The sequence below is a fragment of the Balaenoptera borealis genome (genome assembly GCF_965194805.1).
Source record: "Balaenoptera borealis genome assembly, chromosome: 2".
Lineage (NCBI taxonomy): Eukaryota > Metazoa > Chordata > Mammalia > Artiodactyla > Balaenopteridae > Balaenoptera > Balaenoptera borealis.
Genome location: NC_138867.1, coordinates 169758790 through 169776754, shown reverse-complemented (window position 1 = coordinate 169776754; position 17965 = coordinate 169758790). Strand labels below are relative to the sequence as shown.

Sequence of the window (17965 nt, the reverse complement as noted above, 5' to 3'; positions counted from 1 at the left end):
GCTATGGGTGAGTTTTAAAGGGGCAGACAGTTTATACTAACCAAATAGTCTTCAAGTGGTATGTTTTTGGTGACAGAGAGTACACTTTCTTTAAAATCATTAGAAGACTTATGTGATATGCACACAAATATAGCAGGATATGGTTGGAAATAGAATGTTCTCCCTTATGCTGAGGAGGGCACAAACATCTCTGGACTCCAAGTAAACTGGGGCTTAGTGATTTAGAAAAATGGAAAGGAAAGTAAGCTTCCGCAGCATAAGCCCTGACAGTTTTTGTTTTTGTTTTTGTTTTTTGTAATATGAATGCCTGACTTAAGGTTTGACTGTTGAGGCACCCATTTCAATGGCGAATCCACTTCAAAGATGGCTATCTCCAATGAACACATTGTCAGCCACTTGACTTGGTAAAGAGACAGGCAACCTCCATCCACTGAGGCCTCTTTGTTTTAGAGCTCTTGGTTCATTTTAATAACTGAGATTTTGGGCTGCTGGTTGTTTTTTTTTTTTTTTTTCTATTTTGGCCCTTTCTTTTTCTTTCTTTCTTTCTTTCTTTCTTTCTTTCAAGTATAGTTGATTTACAATGTCATGTTAGTTTCAGGTGTACAGCACAGTGATTCAGTTATACATATAATATATATGTATGTATATATATATGTATGTGTGTGTGTATATAAATATATATATATATATATTCTTTTTCAGATTCTTTTCCCTTATAAGGTATTATAAAATATTGAGTATGTATAGTTCCTTGTGCTATATAGTAGTCCTTTTTGGTTATCTATTTTATATATAGGAGTGTGTATATGTTAATCCCATCCTCTTAATTTATCCCTCCCCTGCCTTCCTTTTTGGTAACCATAAATTTGCTTTCTATGTCTGTGGGTCTATTTCTGTTTTGTAAATAACTTCACTTGCATCTTTTTTTTTTTCAGATTTCACATACAAGCAATATCATGTGATATTTGTCTTTCTCTGGCTTTTGGCACTTTAAATTCCTGCTCTTATATTTTAAGTTCACCAACAATGAATGAACCCAAGAAACCCTAGGTCGCCACCCATGATCCCAATAAAATCAGAACCCCAAGCCTGCTGCTCTTCCCCTGCCCCCCCACCCCCGTGTAGCCCCAGGTGTGATGTGTAATTTTTAAATCTTGTAAGTAATAAAACTTTATTCTTCAAAGTCTCCTGATGGTTATTGCTGAAGGGTGTTTTGTAAGTATAATGAGAATCACAATGGCTGGTCCAGCCACAGCATTGATTATTGATAGTCTGAGACCAGCACAAAACAACTTAATAGGCAGGATATAGAGGTTGGAGATTGTTGGTAAGCATGATCAGATTTAGATAATCAAGGAAAAATGGGGACTCTTCTATTTTGAATAACAATAAAGCAGCAATTAGTTTTCTATAGAACAACTGAAGTAGTATAAGAGTAGAAAAGAGAAATAAGAATAGGATTATTAATTTGTCTGCTCAAAAATGCAAAGTGGCATTTTACAATAGTGAGAACAGAGCAGCGCAATAATGCCTGACATTTGCTGTTCAATTGGAACTCGGTCTATAGCCACCTTGATATTGTGGGCCAATTACTTAGGAGATCTACTCATGAGGTTATTTTCCTGAATTACTGTAATTTCTCTGAATTCTCTGTAATTACCAAACATAGTATTTTTCTGTTGCCTCATGCAATCATTATAAAAGGATAATCAGGATGACTTGAACTGGCAAATGTTTTGGAAAGTGCCAAGGTAAGTTCCTGGTATCTTACTTCATAAACCTTTAAGTGGTAGAAATAAATTATGACCATAGGGCATCTTTTCATTTTTTCATGATCTTTCAAGATCCAGGATCTTCTGTTATGGACATTTTAATGAGCAACACATTTTCCATAGAGGAAATATGGTAATTCTATTACCCTTCTGGGGACATGCTGAGGCCACGTTAACAAAGCCTTTTTTTGTTTGTTTCCTAGCATAAACCATCTCCTTACGGAGAAAATAAGTCACTGGGGTTTCTCCCTTTCAAGTTCTTTTTTTTTTTTTTTTTTGAAATTGGCATCACTGGGGATAGCTCACTTTCTTCTGACACATTTCCATGCAAGCCCCAGCACCTAGTTTAGAAACCATTTACTTTTTCATCATTTGGAATGGGCATTTCCATGTTGTACCACAGACTGCATGAGCCAGGAGCAACATCTTTTTGAGCTGTTGCAGAGAGATTCAGCCCCCAGAGAAGTAGCTTTCTAGCCATTGTGATACTTCTTACTCATAACTGAGGGTCAAACTTCATTTGTGCAGCAAACTCCAAAGATAGTTTCAATATTCTTGCATACTCTTTCAGGTAGGGGAGAAAGAATAGGTATCATCTTTCTGGGCGTACTGACATTAGTTTAGGTGGTAGTCACTGACAGGGCTTTACAACAACCTGAACAATTCCTTTTCTCAGAACGTCACATTTGGTTCCTAGCTTGCTCTTTCTTGAACAGCTCCCCTGGCTCTGGGACCTTAACTGCGAACACCTTTATATTTCCTCTCAAGACACAGGCACCTGGAGATGCTGTGGACAAGGAAGTAACTCCTGAAGCCAGAATGCATGTTCTTGGCCTGAAACAGGTACATTGACAGGTGGCATCAGCTGCAGTCATCATAGTCTGGTTGTATGTTTTACTGCATGTAGAGCAAACTATGAAATTAAAGAAACTCAGAATTGTGAAGTCTGTGAATTTCAAATAGTCTTTTCATGTTGTCTTTGACTATTTCAGAAACTTTTTTTCCTCATAAAATTGCCTTGAATTCCTCCTGCCTTCTTTCCTTCCCCCTTCCTTCCTTCCTTCCTTCCTCCCTTCCTTCTTTCTCTTTCTTTTTGATGCTCAATATCACCTCTGTTCAAAGGCAGCAAAGAATGGGTTTAAATTGATCAGTCGTGACCTTTCTATATTCTTCAAAATGAAAAAAAAATCCTCCGACCCAAATATTTGTGCATTTGATACACATTTATGAAGCGTCTTGCCAAAGTCTAGAGAAAATCTCATTGACTTAAAAGGGAATTAAGTCGAGATATACATTATCTGCTCAACCAATTGATCTTACTTGCAACTACAAATAAATTTTCAGAAATTCACTTCTAAAAGATTAGCATGTGCCTCACTTCCCCACTTATCACTCTGCTGCCCCTTTATTTAATAACAATCTCAGTCTCTTAATCTGCTCTGGAGCTATGATTGACCCCATAGACAATTAAAATGCTTGTTTTTCGTATTAGGATGCTGTACATCCCATAATCTCCTCTTTCTATTGAAAGGACATTTGAACTCAATTTAAAAAAAAAAAAAAGGTTTAGTTAGCAGACAATATTTGTGGCCTTTAGTCTAGAGTTATTTCTATTTTATTTGGATGAGAAAGTTGTGTTTAGTATATTTAAAAATAAACTTATTTTTGTGTTTTGTTGCTGGATTTTAGAAATAAAAAAAGAGTTTACCAAAACTGAGTAGAAGGTTGAATGATTCACAGCAACATTTGTATACTGGAAAGTATTTTAAGGAGAATAATAATTCATGGGCTCAACACTATGACAGAATTTGAACTCACACTCTATAATTACACAGTGAAATAATTGATGCCAGACTATTTTCAAAGAGAAAAAATTTCAGGGTTAGAGAAGAAGCACAATATGAGAGTTTACAACATTTGTTGACACAGGTGGTGTTTCTGGTGTGTGAACAAAGAGGAACAAATTGGGGATGTACACTAGAGCTGGAGTCTCAGGAACAGGCAAGGACTGAAGAGGTCCTTGAGGGAGGGATGAGCTCCAGGTGGGTGTGAGGTGCTGTGGGTATGTCCAGCACAAGCAGGGGGAGGGGCTTTATCGATGCTTATGTTACAGTCAGGACGGACACTGTGTGATATGAAAAATCCAGAAGTTTTCTATAGTTTAAAGTAGATACCCTAGAGGTATACCCAAGACAACATGAATTATGAATATCTCGTTTCCTGAGGGTGGCATGAATAATCAGTGTGATATGAAAACACCCTGTAGATGGTTGTGTAGGTAGATGGTTAGGCTGCAGGTGACAACATTGATTGGGTGACAATTCAAGACATCATTGATTATGAGTATCTCATTTTCTGAGAGTAGCACAAGTAATCAGTGGTCTTTAAATGTGGTAGGTGGCTGTTGGGACACAGAGAGCATTATCTTCAAGGATTTAGAGAACGCTATCTCTCTCGTGGGATGCCCCATGTCGTGGAAGATTGGTTCAAAACAAAGTGACCAAAAGTGCCCATGTTAGGAGGTCTTTTCAGCTACCAAATCCAAAATTTAGCTTCATACAGTGATTTAAGGCCCATACCATAGTGTGTGGGGAGCCCAAGGGAGCCCAAGGAAGAGCACAGAAAGAAGAAACATAATTGCAGGGGGCACAGTCAGCATTTGTGGGGAGCTGGAAGGGAAGTCAGGTTGAAACTTGGAAGATACTCCTTAGATACTGGTGGAAGTAACAATTATTAGCATGATTCGTTCAGTCCCAATTAGACAACCTGATTCTTTCCACAATATCACTGTATATTTAAGGAAATGTGTCTTTGTTCACAAATATACTTCTACTTTAATTAAAAACTTTAATGATGGTATTTTGCACAACAGATGATTTACAGTTTTGTAATAAAGAGTACAAAGTTTTACAATATAACCTCAATTTGCTGTTTTGTATGAAAACTTCTTTATGAAGTAAACTCTATTAAGATGTTTCTGAAATATTTCCAAAAATTATCCTATTTGTTAATTTTGTATTACTATCTTTGATATCCTGTTAGATTCTTTTCTATGCTTTTTAAGGGATGTCTCATTAATATTCAGGATTAATTTTGTTTATTTAAAATGTTATTTTAGTTTTTATAAAGTTTTATTTTCTGGTATTTTAATAACTTATTTACCTATTTTTTTCTTATTTTTATCTTGTTTATAAAGGGTGTTAAACTGTGAATATTCTTATATTTTTATATTTAGGGTTTTAAAAACTGATACTTTTTTTTCATTTATTTTTTTGGCTGTGTTGGGTCTTCATTGCAGTGAGCAGAGGCTACTCTTCGTTGCGGTGCGTGGGCTTCTCATTGCAGTGGCTTCTCTTGTTATGAAGCATGGGCTCTAGGCACATGGGCTCAGTAGCTGCAGCACGCAGGCTCGGTAGTTGTGGCTCATGGGCTCTAGGAGTGCGGGCTTCAGTAGTTGTGGCACATGGGCTTAGTTGCTCTGCAGCATGTGGGATCTTTCCATACCAGGGATCGAACCCATGTCCCCTGCAGTGGCTGGTGGATTCTTAACCACTGCACCACCAGAGAAATCCCTAAAAAAATGATACATTTAATAATCTTCAATTGGAATTTTGGCATCTTGTTTGACCTAACTTCCTACTTATTAATTTCAGCTTTACAGTAATGAATTAGAGAATACAAAAAGTAAAATTTTTGTTCTATACATAATCAAAGTTCTCATTAAAGCTTAATATCTTGTCAATGACATACACTTTATATCACCAGTACGTTTGGTTTGTGTTTATTTTATGTTTGGAGCCTGAAAATCTAATAGTGATATGTCTTCATTGTTGATTACATTACATATTATCATAAAGCTACTGTAAGAATTATTACTTTAGCTTGAATATTTGCTTTCATAATGTTAAACTGTGAGCTTTTTTTAAAAAAAATATTTTATTTCTTTATTTTATTTATTTTTTTGGCTGTGTCTGGTCTTAGTTGCAGTATGAGGGATCAGTCCGTGGGCTCTTCATTGCGGCTCTTAGGCTTCTCTCTAGTTGTGGCATGCAGGTTTTCTCTCTCTAGTGGTGACGCATGGGCTCCAGGGCACATGGGCTCTGTAGTTGTGGAATGCAGGCTTAGTTGCCCCATGGCATGTGGCATCTTAATTCCCTGACCAGGGATTGAACCTGCATCCCCTGCATTGGAAGGCAGATTCTTTACCACTGGACCACCAGGAAAGTCCCTAAACTGTGAGCTTTTGATGTCAAGAAAATTTACTGTGAGAAGTTTAGAATATTATGTTTTTGACTTTTTCATGTCATCTTTCTATCTTTCTTAATAATTCTATTTTTTCCTTCCCATTGCATTCTATGCAAATTACTCAAACATATTCTTCATTCAACTTTTTTTCACTTCCTAAATATAATATAACTTAGGAAGTAACCATTATAAATTTTCTCAACATTTTTCACATGGTTCAGACAGTCCCTCTTTTAAAAACTACTGTTGATTTGAATCATTTGATTTAGTAGCTATAGGTTGTCTTAAATTCTTAGAGAGTGTGGAGGAATACTTTTTACTTCCCAAATATTTACATTGTTTCTTGGAGAAATTCTCCTTCAAGTATATGTTCTTCATCTAACTTTTGTTTCTTAGAGACCTTTCTTTTGTTGTTTTTCTTTGTCTTTGAGGTTTTTTTTTTTTTTTTTTGCATTATAGATTTTGAAAAGTGTAAACCCTAGGTTCAGTGCTTTATGTTTTTTACATATTCATCATCTTTTGATGTAGACAGTGATCTAGGCTTGTCTTTTCCCAAATATAAAAGGATCATTTTGTCTTGTTTCTTCTGTCTTTTTTTCCCCCTCTGTGCTGTTTTAGTTGTATTTTTAGAATGTAAGATGCAGAATTAAATGTTGGTAATTTAAAATTTGTGTTCTGTCCTTCAATCATTTGGTGGGAAAGTACAGAGGGCATCTGGAATGTTTACTCAGATAAAGTCTTTTTAATCATTTCTTCCCTTAATGAAATCTCAGCTTTGGAACATGCCCAGCTCAACTTGACCTTTAGCCCTGTCACTTACTTATGAAAATAGTTAATCTTTCCAGCTATGGAGTCATCTCCTATATAGACTACATCTCGAACATGATATTTTAGTTTTTATAGCCTGCTACACTTTATACTTTGTTCGTCCAAGATGAGGCATGTATAGAATGGTGCTTAGAGAAGAGGATTTCATACTCTGTTCATGTGATTTTGTTAAATTTCAACGTATCAGGCACATGATATGCAGAATATGCAATATAGGCTTATAGGCATTCGTAGTTTTAGAACTGCTCCTGTTTAGAATAGTATTCACTTTCTGTTTTCTGCTATTTGTGTTCAAGCTATTAGTTTTAAACAGAGAAGTGGAAATACTGCATTCACTGTCGGTATTTACGTCTTAAAAATGTTTTATAGAACTTATCTCAAACCTTTTTTGCTTAGTACTGTATGGTGTTCTTAATGAGCAATATATTTTGCTTGTTCAGAAAAATGTTGTTATTAAATGAGTCCAAGCTCAGTGATATCTATAAGTGGAATTAATTACTTTCTGTGAACTCAGCAATGCACCTTTGGGAGGTGACTGGACAGAGCTGCTGTTCTCTGTAAGTCCACTTATGCATGTTTATTGTGAAGTTTTTAAAGATTCAGAATGAAAACAATGGTGAACTGAAGTAGTACTTGTTTACTACGCAAATAAAAAGGCTGTGATTTGGGAGATTGCCAGTGAAGGGGTAGGTAGACATTTTGCAGGACACTGACCTGCAGTGACAAAGAAAGAACTAATAATAGTTACTACTGCATAGTATTTACTAAAAGTATATTTGAAAAGGAAATATTTGCTTTAGTAATACTCATAAAATATATGATGCTTCCTACTGGGAAAGAAAGGGGGAAAAAAAGACAAAACAATAATGAGGATATTGCAGAGTGTGTCCATTTTGTAATTACAAGACTGGGGTGGCATTCATAAAAATCAAGAAGAGGGCCATGTGTGGATGGCCTAGTTACCACATTACAAGTCTCCCTTCTCACATTCATGCTTTTGATAAAGCCACATTCAAATAGATGGCAGAGCCATATATGTTTGAGACATCTCTAATTTGGGGGAAGGTTGGTAAGTTCTGATCATTCATTTATTTGGTAGTGATATCTACCATCTACTAGTTGACTAGAGATATGTTAGTTTCTCTAGGGAAAAAGAAAGAGATATAATATGATGGATATAATATGAGTGAACTGCTGAATAATTTTTGAGAAGCTACTTTGTGTTGACCACCCTAAGGGCTAGAGGCTGCAAAATCATATCTTATATGATTCTTGGCCTCATGAATCTCACAAGCTGTTGTGGATAGACACATGTACAACTTAGTCAAATGCAAAAATATATTAATCCATTAGCAAGGTTCCCAGATAATTAAGAAGAAAGATTTTTGGAGTGTATAGTAGTAAAATACTATTTTTATTGAGGGAGGTTTCTATGGTAATTGTGGGATAAAGGAATAACTAGCTTTTTTAAAAAATAATGAACCCATAATTACTAGCATCCTGAGTACTATTGTTTCATAAGTCAGATACAATCCCCCATTAGAAATAAAACATCCCCTTAACGACTTGCTTTCAAAACAGGAATCACATTTTGCACCCACACTTTGAGGAGATGGCGAAAATGCAAATGATTACAGGAAAAAGAAATCTAAAATCATATGAATAGCATTTCATTTCCTAAAGATGGAGTCTTAAGGATCCTGGGTCTCTGAAAAAAAGGAACAAGCAATTAAAAAAAAAAAAAGCACACAAACACTAAGGGAAAGAAGAAGAAAGATAGGTAAGAGTATAGAATTAACTGGTTGGTCGTAAGAAATAGAGTCAAGTGTTGTCTTAAACACTTACTTAATATGTATGTGCCTTTGACTGGGTCATAGAAGCTCTGAGGAGTAATTTTTAATTAATACCAATCTCATCTGGTATATTGAAAAAAATATAAACTTACAACTAATTTCCACTCTTTTGGGGTGATGAAAAATGTTCATATTCTCCCTTTATTGAAAATTGCTTAAATAAACCTCAGGGTTTTTTTCTCCATTTGAAATTAACTGAGTTTCCCCCTTCCTGTGACTAGAAAGATATTAATATAAAGGGGTAAATTTGGTGGAATGGAAATGATGGTAAAATTTATTTCCTACAACAGATGATGGTGCTTATTTTTTATAGCTTTATTGAGGTAGAACTGATATATAAATGCACAATTCATTTAATGTATACAATTTCATGAGTCTGGACATATGCATGCACCCATGATACAATCACCACAATCTAGGTAATAAATTTATTCATCACCTCCAAAAGTCTCCTTGTCTTCTTTTGCTTTCTGTGTGTGTGGTAAGAACACTTAACAAAATTTACCCTTTTAATGAATGTTAAGTACACAATAATACTTTCAAATGTAAGCAATATGTTGGACAGAAGCTCTCTAGAACTTAAATTGCATAACTGCAATTTTATAACCATTGAACAACTCCCTGTTTCCCCCTCCTCCCTTCCTCTGGCCATCACCATTTTATTTTATGTTTCTATAAGTCTGACTATCTTACGTACTTCATATAAGAGAAGTGTTTGTCCTTTTGTGTCTGACCTATTTTACTTAGTATAATGTCCTCAAGGTACATCCATGTTGTTGCACATTGCAAGACTTGTTTCCTTTTTAAGGCTGAATAACAATTTCATCAATATTCTAATAATATTCCATGGTTAAATAATATACCATGTCTTCTTTATTTATTCATTCAGAGATGAACACTAAGTTTGGCTATTGTGAATAATGCTGCAATGAACACAGGAATGAAGATTTCACTTCAAGATCCTGATTTCAATTCTTTTGGATGTATACCCAGATGTGGGATTGTTGGATCACATGATAGTTCTATTTTTAATATTTTGAGGAGCATTGATTCTGTTTTTCATTTCCACTAAAGTTGTACAAGGATTCTAATTGCTCCATAACCTTTCCAACTTTTGTTGTCTTTTGTTTCTTGATAACAGCCATCCTAACAGGTATGAGGTGATATCTCATTGTGGGTTTGTTTGCATTACCCTGATGATAGTGATGTTGAACACTTTTTCATATGCCTATTGGACATTTGTATGTCTTGTTTGGAGAAATGTCTATTCAACTCCTTTGCCCACTTTTTAATTGGGTTGTCTTATTTGTTATTGTTGTTGTTGTTGAGTTATTTGGATCCCTTACATATCTTGGATATTAACCCCTTACTGGATATATGATTTTATATATTTTCTCCCACTCCCTAGAGTTTTGCTTTTGTTGTCTGTGGTTTGGTCTTATAACCATAAAATCATTGCCAAGACCAATGCCATGAAGCTTTTCCTCCATGTTTCTTCTAGGAGTTTTAGTTTCAGACTCTACATTTAAGTCTTTAATCCATTCTTAGTTGATTTATGTGTGTGGTGTAAGCTAGCAGTTCAATTTTATTCTTCTGCATGTGGATATTCAGTTTTCCCAACACTGTTTATTGAAGAGACTGCCTTTTCATCATTGTGTATTCTTGGTGCCTTTATGGAAGATCATTTGGCTGTATGAGTGCATTTATCTCTAGGCTTTCTATTCTGCTCCATTGATCTACATGTCTATCTTTATGCCAGTACCATACTGTTTTAATTACTATAGCTTGATGATGGTTTTTTTTAAAATCTGCTCTTTTCTATCTTGCAGAGCATCAGAAGACAACTATGACATTAAGAGAGTATGCACTGCATTTATTTAGAATGCACACAGTAGGAAAATAGATCTAAGTTACTAGATCTAAGCATTTAACATAGAATACTTTTGGGGGAGATGACATTGTCACTCATTTGACCTTATGTAATATGTCACCTTTCTCAGCTATGACTCAGCTTTCTGGAATATACTGTGTACATGGGGATGGTGAAGAGTACCAATGAGAGCAACATAACAGGTTTTATCCTGTTAGGGTTTTCTGATTATCCTCAGTTACGGAAGGTTCTATTTGTGGTCATCTTGATCTTGTATTTACTAACCATTTTGGGGAACACCACCATCATTCTGATATCTCGTCTGGAACCCAAGCTTCATACACCAATGTATTTCTTCCTTTCTCATCTCTCCTTCCTGGACCTCTGCTTTACCAGCAGTGTTATTCCACAGCTCCTAGTAAACTTGTGGGATCCCATGAAAACCATCACCTATGGTGGCTGTGTGGTTCAGCTCTATGTCTCTCTTGCCCTTGGATCTACTGAGTGTGTCCTCCTGGCTCTGATGTCCTATGATCGTTATGTGGCCATCTGCCGTCCCCTCCACTACACTCTCTTAATGCATCCCCATTTCTGCATGACCCTGACATCTTTGGCGTGGCTTAGTGGAGTGACCACCACCCTGGTACAGTCCACTCTTACCCTGCAGCTACCGTTCTGTGGGCATCACCAAGTGGATCATTTTATCTGTGAGGTCCCTGTACTTATCAAGTTGGCTTGTGTGGACACAACTTTCAATGAGGCTGAGCTCTTTGTGGCTAGTATCCTCTTCCTTATAGTGCCTGTCTCCTTCATCCTGGTCTCCTATGGTTACATTGCCCAAGCAGTTTTGAAGATCAAATCAGCTACTGGAAGAAAGAAAGTGTTTGGGACCTGTTCCTCCCATGTGACGGTTGTCATCATTTTCTATGGAACCATCATGTTCATGTATCTGCAGTCAGCCAAGAGTACATACAAGGATCAGGGAAAGTTTGTCTCCCTCTTCTACACTGTGGTGACCCCCATGCTCAATCCTCTTATCTATACACTGAGGAACAAAGAGGTTAAGGGGGCACTAAGGAAAGTTCTAGGGAAGATTCAGGTAGTAAATTTTACATGATTGTCAAAAAAATTTTAAAAGCACTACTGTGATAAACATCTCTTTTTTATGGTAAAAGAAACTGACATAACATCTTCTAATAGGAGCCTATTTGGTCATTTTTCTCCCATTTCCTTTTGATTAATTTCTTATACAACATTCTGTAATACACTGTGGAATATGTGTGTCTAGTCCCAACTTTACAATTACCCAATAGTAACACAATATAAATCCTTTAGTCAATGTCTTTTCTCCAAAATACATTATATATGCAGCATATGAGGCTTATTTTAATTAAATGTTTTACAAGATTAAGACAAACATGAAAATATTCAAGAAATATTTAAATCAATCCCCTTTTTTTTTCATTTGTGAGTAACACATTTAGTCTCTCAGCCTTTCTGTTTCTCTAGATGGAGTTATGGCTTACTTTTTTTCAAGGATGTGTCTAAAATGGATGAACTATGGGCAGGCTGTCATAAAGCAATTCTTTTACTTCACCCTATACTCTATCCATTTAAAATGTCGTAGACATATGTAGAGTTGCATAAACAACATGAGGACAAAAGCCACACATTTGAGGTAGAGGATAAGCAGAAAGAGCTTGATTCTATTATTCTGTAGATGAACAAATGAACCACTTTAAACTGTCTAACATTGGAGTCTGATTCCTAAGAAAAAGCGCAGCTATAGAATATTCTATAGCTTGCAAAGACATATAAATAAAAACACTTATTGTTGTTAGTATAACTGTACATTTCTTATTGCTGATTATTTCACTTTTTAAATATGCAATAATACACTATTGGTTTTTTTTTAACCTTCTGACCCCTACATTTCTATATATAAAAACATATTTTCATAATTCAGAGACTCATTTTCCAGATGAAAGTTAATCAAACTCCTTTTATTATTTATGCTACCACACTGATTTCTTTCTCATAATTTCACTCTAAATGACCTTTGCCTAGGACATTCCTTTCTGGAAATGAGGACTTTTGCATCTTGATTCTGAGAAATTTTGTGCAAATATATAGTATTATAGTCTCTATTTCACTGCATTATAGCAAACATTAGGTTGTACAGCCTATAGTGGGCAAAAATACTCTACATTCCATTGATTTTGGAAAGTTGTGTTTCCATTTTCATTGCCTCAAGGTATTTTTAAAATTTCCCCTTTGATTTCTTTGCTGATCCATTAGCTGTTTAGTAGAATGTTGTTTAGTCTTCACGTTTATGTTTTTTCCAGTTTTCTTTTCATAATTATTTCTAGTTTCATAGTGTTGTGGTCAGAAAAGATGCTTGATGTGATTTGAATCCTCTTAAAATTTATTGAGACTTGTTTTGTGACCTAACATGTAATCTATCATGCAGTTTTTGAATAAAATGTTTTGTATATATTTATTAAGTCAATCTGGTTAATGTGTCACTTAAAGCCAATATTTCCTTGTTGATTTTCTGTCTGGACGATCAATCCATTGATATAAGTGGGGTATTAAAGTCCCCTACTATTATTGTATTACTGTCAATTTCTCCCTTTATGTCTGTTAATATTTGCTTTATATATTTAGGTGCTCCTATGTTGGGAGAATTAGTATTTATGAATGTTGTATCTTTTTCTCAGATTGACCTCTTTATCATTATATAAATGTCATTCTTTGTCATTTGCTATAGTCTTTGTTTTAAAGTTCATTTTGTCTGATATGAGTATTGCTACCCCAGCTCTTTTTTCATTTCCACTTGCATGGAAAACTTTTTCCATCCTTTCACTTTCAGTCTATGTGTGTCTTGAGTAAGTCCCCTGTAGCTTCATATAGATGGGTCTTTTTTTTTAATCCATTCAGTCACCCTATGTCTTTTGATTGGAGCATTTAGTTCACTTACATTTAAAGTGATTATTGATATGTATGGACTTATTATCATTTTGTTACTTGTTTTTCTGTGTGTGTTTGTTGTAGGTTTTTGTTTGTGGTTAGCATGAGGTCCATATATATTGACCTATATATACAGCAGTTTATTTTAAGCTGATAGTTGCTTAAGTTTGAATGCATTCTAAATACCCTACAGTTTTGCTCCTCTCCCCCTAGGTTTTACGTTTGTAACATCATATTTTATATCTTTTTATTTTGTGTATCCCTTAGGTACTTCTTGTTGTTATAGTTGATTTTACTACTTTTGTTTTTAACCTTCATACTAGCTTTATAATTGGCTGATCCACTGCCTTTACTATATATTTTCCTTTACCAATGAGATTTTTCCTTTCATATATTTTCTTATTTCTAATTATGGCCTTTTGTTTTCTGTTTAAAGAAGACCCTTTAATATTTGTTGTAAGGGTGGTTAGTGGTGATTAACTCCTTTAGTTTTTGCTTGTCTGGAAAACTCTTGATCTCTCCTTCAATTTTGTGTGACAACCTTGCCAAGTAGAGTAGTCTTTGTTGTAAGTTTTTTTTTTTTCCTTTCAGCACTTTAAATATGTCCTGCCACTTGCTTCTGGCTTGCAAACTTTCTGCTGAAAAATAGCTGATAGCCTTATGAGAGTTCCCTTGTACGTAAGTAGTTATTTTTCTCTTGCTGCCTTTAAATTTTTCTCTTTATCTTTAACTTTTACCACTTTAACTGTGGTATGTCTTGGTGTGGATCTCTTTGGGTTCATCTTGTTTGAGATTTTCTTTCTTCCTGGACCTGGACGGTTGTTTTCTTTCCCAGGTTAAGGAAGTTTTCAGCCACTGTTTCTTTTTTTTTTTTAATTAATTTTTATTGGAATATATTTGCTTTACAATCAGCCATTGTTTCTTCAAATAAGTTTTCTGCTCTTTTCTCTCTTTGTTTTGGACCCCTATAATGTGGATGTTAGTATGCTTGACATCATCTCAGAGGTCTCATAAGCTATTTTTAAAATTCTTTTTTTTCTTTTTGCTGTTCTGATTGGATGATTTCCACTAGTCTGTCTTCCATATCACTTATCCATTCTTCTGTATTGTCTACTCTGCTATGGATTTCCTCTAGGTATTTATTTTTCATTTCTTTTATTGTATTCTATAACTCTGATTGGTTCTTTCTTATATTTTCTAACTCTTTGTTGAAGTTCTCAGTGTGTTCCTCTATTCTTATCCTGAGTTTGGTGAGCATCTTTATGATGATTACTTTGAACTCTTTATCAGATAAATTGCTTATGTCCATTTCATTTAGGGTTTTTTCCCTGGGGTTTTATCTTGTTCTTTTGTTTGGAACATAATTCCTCTATCTCCTCATTTTGTTTGACATTCTGCACTTTTTTCCCTATAAATTAGGCTATACACGTATCTCTCCTGGTCTTAAAAGCATGGCCTTTTGTAGGAGCATCCCCTATACATACTGTGTGTGCTGGGCAGCTTTGTCACATCACATAAGCTCTCAGGAGTTAATTTTTAATGAATGCTAATCACATTTAGTGTATTTAAATCATGTAACCTGATAATTATTTTCGTTCTTTATGGGTGACAAATTTTTTTTCTTCCTTAATTGAATAAAACCTTAAAATCTAAATAAAACCTAAGTTTTGTGTCCCTAATTATCTGAGTTTTTCCCTTTCTGTAACCAGGAATACACTAACAGAAAGTGTTAACTTTAGTTGGATTATGAGAAAGTGATGGTCCACTTTATTTCCCAAAGCAGATGATGGTATTTATTAGAGATCTACTGCTCTTTACTTAAGAGAGCATCAGAGAGGACAGCTAAGAGGTAAAGAGGGATTGCATTTACTTAAAATTTACAAAGTAGGAAAACAGATCTAAACCACTAGATGTAAACATAGCTTCTAAGTGTTTAAAATACAATACTTTGGGGGAAGGTGACATTGTCAATCACTTAACCATACATAATATGTCATCTTTCTCAGCTATAAGTCAGCTTTCTGGGACATAATTTGCACATGAGGATGCTGAGGATTACTAATGAGAATAACCTAACAGTTTTCACTCTGTTGGGGTTTTCTAATTATCCCCAGTTACAGAAAGTTCTATTTGTGATTATCTTGATCTTGTATTTACTAACCATTTTGGGGACCATCACTGTCATCCTATTATCTCATCTGGATCCCAAGCTTCATATACCTATATATTTCTTCCTTTTAAATTTCTCCTTCCTGGATCTCTACTTCACCATAGGTATTATTCCTCAGATTCTAGTTAATCTGAGAGATTCAGTTAAGTCTATCACCTATCATAGATGTGTGATTCAACTCTACATATCCCATGCACTGGGATTCATAGTGTGTATCCTCCTGGCAGTGATAGCCTACAATTTCTATGCTGCTATTTGCTGTCCTCTATATTATGTCTTTATCATGCACATTGACCTTTGTCACATCCCGGTCTCTTTGGCATGGTTCAGCGAGCTAGATCCCACCATGGTATAGTCCACTCTCACCATGCAGCTGCCCTTCTGTAGTCATCACCAAGTGGATCATTTCATCTGTGAAGTTCCTGTGTTTATCCAGTTGGCTTGTGTGGACACCACTTTCACCACTTGTGAGTGTGTGTGTTTGTGTGTGTGTGTGTGTGTGTGTGTGTGTTTGTGTGTAGCTCTGTGTGGCTGGTATCCTCTTTTTATAGTACCTGTCTCCTTTATTTTGGACCTATGGCTACATTTACCAAGCAGTTTTGAAGATCAAGTTGGCTACTGGAAGAAAGAAAGCATTTGAGACTTCTTTTCTCATCTGCTGGTTGTCACCATTTTCTATGGAACCATCATCTTCATGTATCTGCAGTCAGCCAAGAGTGGAGCCAAGGACCAGTGAATGTTTGTCTCCCTCTTCTACAGTGTGGTGACCACAATGCCCAACCCTCTTATCTATACTTTAAGAAGCAAAGAGGTTAAAGGAGCATTAAAAAAATTCTAGGGAAGATTCTGGGGATAGATAATTACATGATTATTTTAAAAATTTAAAGTGATACTGTGATGAAGATCTTTTATTTTTTTAATTTTTACTTTTTACAATATTTTCTTGGCCATGCTGCATGGCATGTGGGATCTTAGTTTCCAAACCAGGGATCAAACCCATGCCCCTTGCATGGGGAGCTCAGAGTCTTAATCACTGGACTGCCAGGGAAGTCCCAAACATCTTTTAATAGGAGCTTATTTATATCATTTTCTTACATTATCTTTTGGCTAATTACTTATACAATATTTAACATTCTGCTAAACCCTACAGAATATATTTCTAGTTCTGATTTTGTCATTACTCAGTAGTAGCATAAGGTGAATCATTATCTCAATTTATGCTTCAGTGTCTTTCCTGCAGGTTATATTATATATGTAGCATATGAAACTCTCTTTAGAAGATTAAGAGCTATGTAAAAATATTAAAATCATGTGTTCAACTAGACATCTTTTCCTTCCTACGTTTACCAATAATACATTTAGTCTCTCAGCCTTCTATAGCTCCAGATGGACAGAAGACTTATTTCTTTGTATAAATGTATCTGGCATGGATATGCCTCAGGCAAGCTGTCATAAGGTCAAAGCATTTTCTTTCACTGTATGCTCCTTTCTCTTAGAATTTGGAAGAAATATATGGAGGTGTAAAAATAGCCTGAAGACAAAAGCCACACACTAAAGATGATGGGTAAGGCAGATGGAAGGAGCTTGGCTCTCTAAATGTGTAGTGAACCAGTGAAACACTGTGATCTGACACACAGATGCAGAATTTTCTGTGGAGTGAAAACACAGTTAATGCTTTGTTTTTATTATGACCCTATATAGTTTACATATAAATCTACATTTATACATATAAATGTGTTTTAAATATAAAGTATATTTTCACCTTTTAGAGATTTTTCTCCCCAGATAAAATCTTATTCAAACACTTTTTCTTATTGATGCTGAAAATGGTATTTTAGCATAACGTCATTCTAAATGAGCTTTTCCTCTACTATTTCCTTTATGAGAATGAGGATCACACACCATGATCAAGTGGGGTTTATCCCAGGAATGCAAGGATTCTTCAATATATGCAAATAAATCAGTGTTATACACCATATTGACAAATTAAAAGAGAAAAACCATATGATCATCTCAATAGATGCAGAGAAAGCTTTCAACAAAATTCAACACCCATTTATGATAAAAACACTCCAGAAATTAGGCATAGAGGGAGCTTTCTTCAACATAATAAAGGCCATATATGACAACCCACAGCCAACATCCTCTTCAATGGTGAAAAACTGAAATCATTTTCACTAAGATCAGGAACAAGACAAGGTTGCCCACTCTCACCACTATTATTCAAAATAGTTTTGGAAGCTTTAGCCACAGCAAT

At 35.2% G+C, this 17965-nt stretch overlaps 1 protein-coding gene across 1 annotated transcript; it reads left to right on the top strand.

Annotated features, from left to right (window-relative positions):
• Window positions 1-8: 8 nt before the first annotated feature.
• LOC309622993 (olfactory receptor 2G2-like) lies at window positions 9-17596 on the top strand. Its single transcript, XM_082379526.1, has one exon. The coding sequence runs from the start codon at window positions 10732-10734 to the stop codon at window positions 11683-11685; it is 954 nt and encodes a 317-aa protein (XP_082235652.1). The 5' UTR covers window positions 9-10731; the 3' UTR covers window positions 11686-17596.
• The last annotated feature ends 369 nt before the right edge of the window (window positions 17597-17965 follow it).

What these genes read in the sequence shown, in the direction of transcription:
- LOC309622993 (XM_082379526.1), top strand. Translation starts at nt 10,732, where the DNA reads ATGGGGATGGTGAAGAGTACCAATGAGAGCAACATAACAGGTTTTATC.